Genomic DNA, 9,941 nt, shown 5'->3' with positions numbered 1-9,941 from the left:
AAGTGTCCACCACCGCTCGGCGTTTACAAACAACGGGACACAATAATGACGCACTCCTTGAAAAGTAGAGCAAATCATTGAACAACATACAATTTGATATTTTCTTAACCTGTGAAAGCCCAAACACGTTGACAAGTTCATACCTATTAAAGAGATCAGTCTTTTATTTCTTTAACAAAAGTTTAACCTTTTGGTTTGACTCTTCACTGAACGTTGTTGGATTTAAAGGGCTGGGTTACAAAGGGTGGATTTGGTTTTCATAAAAAAAAAAAATATATATATATATATATATATATATATATATATATCTATATCTATATATATATATATATATATATATATATATATATATATATATAGACATTACTGTGGATTATGAGTTAAAATAACTTAAGACATAAACGATATTTTCAGGGGCATGTTTTATCTTTCTTCCTTAGACTGTGCAAAGCTGGTAATATGCATCGCCCTCTTCCCTTTTGTAATACCTTCTGGTAACATTTGCACGGCAGAGACTCCTCCTGTCAACAACTCTGTGGGCACGGGGGAAGAAAAAACAAACTCACTCATTAAAAGACAAATTTAATGAAGTTGATTTTGTCAAGGAAGGATGACAGCACAGCTTTTTCTAATGACCCTTTGCTGTTTTAGCTGTTTTTTTCCGACCGATCAAGAAGATGAGGATGATCAGGTAAAAAAAAAAGCATCTTAAAATCCTTCTCATTTGGCAGCCAGGGTGTTGGATCGATGCGAATGAAAGACATTGTGATGACACTGTTTTATGGGAACCGTTCCTTGTTACGTTTGATTTTGATGTAGCCTACTGCAGACGTGGAAACTGTCCTGTACACCGACCTCCTCTACAACCTGCTGAACGACACCTTTCCCACGGGCGACGGGATGTCGTTCGAGTCCTGCAGCGGCGTCGTGCACGGCCTGAGCGGCTGGGGTCTGTCCGTCGCCTACTTGGGCGTGACGCTGCTCAGCCTGCTGGGCAACTCCGTGGTCATCTACGTGGTGAGGGACATGAAGAGGGGCCGCTCCACCACCGACGTCTTCTTGATGCACCTGGCGGTAGCCGACCTCCTCTTCTCCGTGACCCTGCCCTTCTGGGCCGTCCGGCTCCACTCCGGGTGGATATTCGGGGTGGTCCTGTGCAAGCTGCTGTCGGGCCTTCAGGAAGCGTCCATCTACAGCAGCGTCTTGTTGCTGGCCAGCATCAGCCTGGACCGCTACTTCGCCATCGTCAAAGCCACGCAGCCGCTGTCCTTTCGGCGTCACCTGGTGGGGATAACGTGCGCCTCCGTGTGGCTGGCGGCCGCCGTGCTGTCGTTGGCCGTGGCGGTCCAGAGGGAGGTCACGGTGCACGGGGACCGGCTCATCTGCTACGAGAACCTGGCCGGCGAGGGCGGCGACCGGTGGCGGGTCGCCGCGCTGGTCCTGCGCCACTCCGTCGGCTTCTTCCTCCCGCTGAGCGTGATGGTCGTCTGCTACGGCTGCACGGCCACCACCCTGTTCCACGCGCGCAGTCAGAACAAGTACAAGGCCATGCGCGTGATCCTGGCCGTGGTGCTGGTGTTTGTCCTCTGCTGGCTGCCCCACAACGTCACCGTGCTGATGGACACCCTCATGCGCGGCGGGCTGCTCGGGCCGGAGACGTGCGAGATGCGCAACAGGGTGGACGCCGTGCTGTACGTGTCCCAGGCCATGGCCTTCACCCACTGCGCGGTCAACCCGGTGCTGTACGCCTTCATCGGGCAGAAGTTCCGCAGCCAGCTGCTCCTGGCCCTCCAGCGGCACGGCCTCGTCAGCAAGAGGCTGCGGGCCGGCAGCGGCGGGAGCAGCAGGTCCAGGAACACGACCATCACACTGTGAAGGACGCCCCGCTGCTGCGGCGTCCAACGTAAAAACGACAAAAAAATAATAATAATAATCACGTCACTGTTTTGTTGTATTCTTTTTTTGTTCAAGTAGCGCTGTTGTCGGTGGCCGGAATCAATCAAATCGATAGTAAATCAATTTGTCAGAATGCATTTTAATGGCCAGTAGGTGTGATTTTACTTATTTTAGAGAGTAATTATGACAACTGCACTCTTTTTTCTTTTTACGAGTAGTTTTTCCTTAAAGTAGCAGATTTACGAAGGCGTCTCGCTGTTGTACGCTGTAGCTTGTTCTGATTTGGGGGTGTTTTGGAACACAAGCCGGGAGTGTAAGCTTTGAATGTTGGAATTGTAAACAAAAAAAAAAAAAAAAAACTACCCTGAACATGTACATTTTTGTTTGGAAGGAGTTTTATCCAATGTGGAATTTAAGTAAATAAATAAAAAGTGCCTTTACTGATATTCTGTGAAGAAGTAAGAAAAAAAAAAAAAAATGCCCTCATTACTCATCAGATATGATAATCTGTCAAGAGGAAGTGGAAAGGTTGTTTCCTCTCTGCTGACAGATGTGCATGCTGACGTTTTCAATTCAAGCCTATCTCTGTCAGCGGTCTGCAGCCGTTTGCTATGACATTCGTAACAACATTAAACATATTATTCGATGCAACTGTTTTGTTTTTTTACAGAAAGAGTTTGGAAATGATTGTGTAAGTGTTTATCTTCACATTCCGCGCGCGCGCGCACACGCACGCACGCACGCACGCACGCACGCACACACACACACACACACACACACACACACACACACACACACACACACACACACACACACACACACACACACACACAGAACTAAACAACCCTTCCAGGATGTTCCTCATGTCAACAAACGAGCTCATCCTGGGGCAGAAGGGGAAACACGGCATCCTCGTTTTCCCTTCGAGGTTCATTAAACAACATTTACGATATTGTTTCCTCTACCCGGTAACATGGGACGTATGAATCTCACCCTGACTGTAGATGTTTTTTGTTTTTATTTTAGTTTTCCTCGTCAAACCTCAGAACCGAATTAACTCCACATTCGAACGAACCTCGCGGCGCCCGCACGACGGACGCTGCGGCGCCTTCTGATTCCGTCAGAGGCGGCGACCGCGGGTGGGCGGAGTCAGGGCCGTCCGCGTCACCGGACCGCGAATGTCGCCATGGCAACCGCGAAGCCGCGGCAGGCGGACCGGCGCGTTAACGTCACAAGCTACGTGTATGACGTGATAATGTAAGCCACAGCTCGGTTGACGCCGCTCTCTGTCCAGCGAACGAAGGGTGATGGCGAGCGATATCCATGAGGCGCACGGCGTTGTCCATTGATAATTGCTCTGGTGTGTTAGCTTAGCATTCTACGTACACGTCAAGCTAGGAAGGACCCCCCCCCCCCCGGAGACGTCATATTCTTTATATCCGGTTCTCGTATTTGAAAGTAAAAGCCAAATCGGCTTTAAAAAATATATAATATATATATTATATTTTGACAAAAATTGCTAACGATTAGAGGTAATACAACGTTAATGTGGCGGTTAATTTAACAATACTCCGTATCCAGAAGGTTGTAGCAATGCAGGCATTTAAAAAATAAAACAAGCTCATGCCTTAGTGCATTGTTCATCTGGTTGTGGTTAACCCATTCATTATTTTCTATTGATATTTTTTAGCTAGGTGTGATTGCCATTGTTGAAATGTAAACCTTTTGAAATGTCGGGCAAATTTGTTTCTAATTTCTGTTCACGTCACTTTATTATTATTATTATTATTATTATTTTTGATTTGTTTCAGTTAATTCCCGTGATGCCTAAACAAAAAAATCTCCCCAAATTAGAAGGTTATTACAGTAATAGGTTGCCAGGTGTATTATTTAATCACGGAAACATAAAGTGGTGATGTGCAGACGTTATTGTTTTATTTCGAACTATCCGTTCCGGGAGCGTCTGCGGGACACGCTGTGCGCCTTTATTTTGAAACCGACCGGAAGTGATATTCAACCCCCCCCCCCCCGGCTTTCCGGCGTTTCCAAGCCGACGGTCGCGCCTCTCGACGTGTCGACGCTGTCCGTTGCCATAGAAACGTTGCACCCAAATCGCCCGTGTGTGTGTGTGTGTGTGTGTGTGTCGCCGGTTCGTCGCGCCGGTTCAGGCCACCGGCGCAGCAGCGTGGGAGGGTCGGAGCGGCCGGAAAAAGGGGGAAAAAACCCCCAAAAGACGCGCTGCGGGGCGGCCATGTCACGCGACCTGGTCGGCGTGTGGGAGGTGGCGCTGAGCGGCGGCGTCCACCGCGTCGAGTTCGAGCACGGCACCACCACGGGCAAGCGGGTCGTCCACGTCGACGGAAAGGTAACTGCGTCCAGCCGGCGAGGCGCCGCCCAAATGACGGGCATGACTGGCGGCTGAAACCCTCGTTACGTTGTTCCTCTTCGCGCCGCTGCGACAGTGCGTTCATTCCTCCTGTGCTCTCCTCCGTCTGTACATCCCGTCCACTGTCTGGACAGCAACGCGCAGACCCATACCAAGACATATTCCTGAAAGTGTACTGAGTATAGACAGATTCATATTCCATTTTATTTTATTGTATCTTATTTTATTCTATATATTTTTATTTGTATTCTACAAGTATTCGACTTACTGTATTACGCTTTAGGAGTCAGTCAGTTGGTCTTTTAGAAATATTTTTTTTCCCTAGGGCATATTGTGTGTTGCATTACATTTCACTGCATATATGTGTTAAAGTATGTATATGTATGTGACGAATGAACCTCTCGAATCTTGAATCTTGGAATCTTGAACATGAACATTAGAGAGGTTGGTTGGACAGTTTGTTCGCCTCGGCCCAGCTCTTATTTTGCGTCCTCATTCCAGCACTGGCTTGAAAATTCCCCTTAAACGTCGGACGGAAACGAAACGACTTTTGCGTTTCGCAAAACGACCACGATTGTCTGAAACAGTCGCGTTTTTCTTATAATCACGGTTGAGACAGCTCTGGTAAAGTGCATGTCGCCACCCATCGCAGGAGGTCCTCCGGCGGGACTGGATGTTCAAACTGGTGGGGAAGGAAACCTTCAACGTGGGCAGCGCCGACACCAAAGCCACCATCAACATCGACGCGGTGAGCGGCTTCGCCTACGAGTACACGCTGGAGATAAACGGGAAGAGCCTCAAGACGTACATGGAGAACCGCTCCAAGGTCACCAGCACCTGGGTCCTCAACCTGGACGGCATCGACTGCAGGGTAGTCCTGGGTAAGGGTCTCTGTGGTGGGATGTTGACAGACAGACAGGCAGACAGACAATTCCTGGAGGGAAATTGCTGTCACGGCGGCTCACATAAAAATAATAGATAATAATAATAACACGTACAATATATTCCAAAATTCCTGGAGGACGGAAACGTTTTTTTTTTAACAGTAAACAATGAAAAATATGGCAATATACGATAGATCTAATGATAATCAATGACTATAAACCTAAAAAACCTAAAATGTGACAATGTACATAAACCTACACCAACTAGAAGATTTGCCATTTACAATAAACCTAAACTGTTACTAATAAACAATGAATTAAACCTAACAAACCGAATAAAACCTAATGAACGTACAAATAAGCGACGAACAGTAAAAATTTGGACATCAAATCTAATGATAAACAAATATGAACCTAGAAATAAACCAAAAAAAAAAGCCTAAAAAATAACTAATAATATACAATAAACCAAAACACTAACTAGAAGATAAGATTGTACCCATTGTCAATATCGCACTATAGGTTAGGTTTCTGCTCTTTCCACTGCAAGACAGAGTTTTGAATCTGAATAACACGACAATATCTACTTGAGCATGACCCACCGCAGCAAAAGCCGGCATCTCGCGCATTTCTAAAATGGCCAGGAGCAGCCCAAATAAGTTGGAAAAACCTTTCTAGAAGGAAAATTCAATTTTTCCAGATTCGTGTTCCTTTGTGGGGTTTTTATTTTATCTCAACGTATTTTCAAAACCGAGTTTGATTTATAAATGGTAGATAAATGTTAAACCGTCTCGTTAAATATTCCTGTTAGATTACATGGGGAAACGCAGTTCACCTACCGAGACGCTGAATATCGCCGAACAACGCAGATTGATGGTTTCCTTTAAAGCGACCGTCCAGGTGAAGATCATTAATCCATATTCCATGTGATGCGAAGTCACAATGTGAAACCGTTTTGATAGAGTTCAACCTTTAAATCTCACGTGTTTTATACACACACCTGGATTCGTTGCTGTAGAAGCCGCGTGACACGCGAATAAGAAAAGCTGACGTCACTTCCGTAAACAAGACGCGGAGCCTTCGTAAAACTTTGAAGGTGATTCTCTCAGAAACGGTTTGCCGCACCCTCGTCATTAACAAGCCGTAGCTTTAAAAATATTTGCTTGATTCGCACCTTGTTTTGAAGCTCTGATTCTCCACTTTCAAATGACGTGAAAACAAGTGAAATGGCACCAAAAGGACCTAACGTCTGCGGTGGGTCACATCTGTGGAAAGCTGTCTTGATGCAGCAGGGGGTTTGCTATAATGTTGTGCCCATTTAGGCCTCGCAACTGTGGTTTTGCTCCTACCGTTGAGCGTAAACATTGGCCCCGTAGAGCAAGCCCCGCGGCCATTATGTCAGAGTTGAACCTAAGCTCTTTAATCATCCTCAGCAGGCATTATGGTTTGGACGGGCTAAACCCTTAGGCTTACCGTGGTCACGGTATCTGTAACGGCCGAGACGACAGAGGACCTGTCCCGCGTACCGTACGGTGATTCAAAGCCAGGCGGGGAACGCGGGGTTGATCTGCAGATGGAGACTGGGCACCGCCCTCTTCGCGGTGTCGGCCCGGTGTCCGTTTGGCCGCGGCTCACAGGCGGCTCTTATAACCTCGAGTACGACACTGACACGTCGCGACACCGTTGCCTCTGCACCGGAGCAACATGGCCGTCGTGCTCTTCTGAGACGGATGTCAACGTGTTCCGATTAGTATACGCTGTGTTGGTAAATGGACAGGCTTGTAAAAGAAAGGAAAAATATTTGATGCTGAAAGTAAAAAGAAAAACTTTTCTTTTTTTTTTTTTGATGCACCCCGTGTTAAACAGATGCAGAAGAATTTGTACAAGTGGTTTGAACTATTAACGATTTGACGGTTTTTTTTCGAAAATATATCTTAAAGCTAAAATAACAATACAATTCATAGAAATATCAGGATAGAAAGAAAATGTTATGTGATGGTGGTTTTTAAACAGTTGTGCTACTGTTTCCATGGGGTTCAGATAAAACAAAATCCTCTGTTTCTTGCAGTTGTCAGAGTGCTCTTTCATCTGCTTTTTTCCTCCCAGAGAAAGACACGATGGATATCTGGTGTAATGGACAAAAGATGGAAACTGCGGTAAGTTGTTTTTGTGGAATGAATGACTAGGAAAGTATTTCTTATACTCTTATACTAGGAACATCTGTTTGATTAGTCATACCTTGAGATTGAATGAAATATACACACATAAAAATATATTTGATTCCCCTTATTTTTAATTCCCCATTCAAATGCTATCTCTGCATTTTCTAAACCTCTGTGTGTTTCTGATTTAAAAAAAAAAAAAAAAAAAAAAGCTTTTAAGTCCCAGTTGACTGACGGGTTTTCAACTGTTGAGTCGACCTTCAGGGGGCAGCTCTTTTATTTTTGATTTACTTTTACTAATTGAACAAGATTAAAAAAAAAAAAAAAAGCCCTGTGCGTCCTGTGCCGCATCACGCATGGCAGCTTAAGCCCCCCCCCCGTGCGTTCTGCGTATACGTTCCATGACAATGCACCTCATTCCCTGAACCCCCTTCTCTCCTCGTGTTATCTTGTCCCAATTTGAAATAAAAGCCGATTTTGCTTTGAAAATATTTTGCCTCCAGTTGTCTCTCGTCGAGGCATCTTTTTTAAAGTTTGCTCTGGTGCTGGTGTCCGCAGGGGGAGTTTGTGGAGGACGGGACTGAGACTCACTTCACACTAGGGGACCACGACTGCTGCATCAAGGCCATGAGCAGCGGGAAGAGGAGGGACGGCATCATCCACACACTGCTGGTGGACAACACAGAGATAGCCGAATGCACGGAGTGAGTGTGTGAGTAAATGAGTGAGTGTGTGTGTGTACATATTTGTTTACGTACAGTACCTATAAAGGGAATATGACCTTGGGGGGGATGAGGGATAGAGGACCCGTTGTGGTCCGTTAATGTTTTGAAGTCCAAGTTAAATCGGTAAGCTTGTCAGTGTAAATAATATTAAGAAAATGTATATTAAAGTTATTGTGACAACTCTACATATTTTCAAAAAGGCGTAAAGCTTTTTATTGAAATGTTTTTTTTTTGGAGCCATATGGTAAAACTGGAACTCGGCTCAAGCCGCTGAGAGGGACGTCCGGTCCCGTATCCGTCACTTAGTTTGAGTGAGACTCAGCCGTTGCTATGGGGACGCGGTGTCATGCTTATTGCTAACGCTAGGTGCACGGTACAATATATACTAGTTTAATTATCCATCAAGCCGAGGTATCTGGAATTATATGGTAAACTCTAAACCCATCTGGAGGCATTGACGGTGATATTTGCGTAAATGCGGGAATAAAATAATTGGTGCTTAATTAGACCGATAAGGTGACAGCGCCAATTGTACTTAGTCCAATAAGGGTGGTGCTGTCATTGTAGAAAGATAAATGTAATCTCTATTTTATATTTATTTTTATTAATGGATAATGTTCCAGGACTTGCTTTTCCTAGGCTACTGTAGACATGATGGGAAGTTGTTAAAAACATGTCCCCGTGTGGATGGGCTGTAATGTTACAGCTGGTTTGCCCTGTCTTTAAAGTGTATCGTCTTTCAGTGTAAACATTTTTTCAGACACATTTCAATATGACACGGAGGGACGGACGTAGGGGAGCAGCAATATTACCACATCATTCTGGACACACCCAGCGCTCATGGGGGGAAGCACGGGCGACGCTTTTTGGACGTACGTCAGAGCTAACTGCTGTCAATTTCTGTAGCCTATTTTTATATTGTGGGTATATTTTTCAATCAAACTCATCAGTGAAGTCTCAAAAAGCATTAAACCATTATACTAGGATACGACTTCCCCATGCAACAGTGCTATTGTTAAATGATATCATCCACCCCTGTTTTTTTTTTTTTTTTTTCATTTCACAATCCAAGCTCATCAAGCTCCAGGGGGCTGGCCTCTGCGTCACTATTTACCTCTGCTTCCCTCTGGACGAAAGGGAGGAATGTCCTGAAAAGGTCATTTTCTTTGACGAAGAGATCAAGTAGTCACACTGTTATCGTTAAAATACAATTTATTTACAACTGAAATGTGCGACTCATCGTTTACTATATTCCAAAAGGTAAAAGGTCACACAGAATCTTTAAAGGGAGGGAGAGGAAGCCTCCAGCAGAGATAAAGGGGCTGGACAAAATAATGGACTTGAAATTTGAAGTAACTATATCATAGTTCTAAATGAGCCGGCAGTGACGAGCCAACATGTTTATTGGATATAAAGTAGTACTATTAGGACTTTGAACAGCCAACTGACGGTGCAGAAGTCGCCCGCTCCATTAGTCGGTGCCAGGATTGCGCCGCACGACGCACGGTTCAGGACTCGATGTTCTGAAGACCAAGGCTGGTCCTCCTCCTTATCAGGTCCTTGATATTAACATGTTGCTGGTGTTTCTGGTATTTGGTCCAGCCCCCTGTACTTTGCTTTGTGCATGGCTGTACTATATATCGTATGGTCTACAGTCATATCTATAACCATAGCAATGACCATTGACAGTTGGTTGTGGTGGCACTGTTTTAATATCCAGCATCGGCCAATTGTGCTGCTAGTCCTAGAATGTGAGCATTTTATTCATTTTGAATCTGATGGTAGTTATTTTATGTTCATATGATATTTATAATAGTTTTTTGCTTGTCGGTAACCACACATTTGTCTCTGTCTGTTTGACTCGTCAGATGTCCTGTTATTTTATTAA

At 45.0% G+C, this 9,941-nt stretch overlaps 2 protein-coding genes across 2 annotated transcripts; both read left to right on the top strand.

The window, feature by feature from the left end:
* Positions 1 to 687: 687 nt before the first annotated feature.
* On the top strand, positions 688 to 1,875 carry cxcr2 (chemokine (C-X-C motif) receptor 2; the record flags this gene model as incomplete). The annotated part of the gene is made up of 1 exon (XM_080018918.1): positions 688 to 1,875. The coding sequence occupies exon 1, from the start codon at positions 901 to 903 to the stop codon at positions 1,873 to 1,875; it is 975 nt and encodes a 324-aa protein (XP_079875044.1). The 5' UTR covers positions 688 to 900.
* A 2,272-nt stretch (positions 1,876 to 4,147) lies between these two features.
* faima (Fas apoptotic inhibitory molecule a) lies at positions 4,148 to 8,036 on the top strand (the record flags this gene model as incomplete). Its single annotated transcript, XM_080018703.1, has 4 exons — positions 4,148 to 4,261; positions 4,935 to 5,163; positions 7,273 to 7,322; positions 7,887 to 8,036. 4 exons carry the CDS (start codon positions 4,148 to 4,150, stop codon positions 8,034 to 8,036), a joined length of 543 nt encoding a protein of 180 aa, XP_079874829.1.
* Between the last annotated feature and the right edge of the window lie 1,905 nt (positions 8,037 to 9,941).

Source organism: Zeus faber, assembly GCF_960531495.2.
Source record: "Zeus faber genome assembly, chromosome: 18".
In the NCBI taxonomy this organism is placed as follows: Eukaryota; Metazoa; Chordata; class Actinopteri; order Zeiformes; family Zeidae; genus Zeus; species Zeus faber.
The sequence above is the reverse complement of the archived record's forward strand: the minus strand, read 5'-3'. Positions and strand labels throughout refer to the sequence as shown.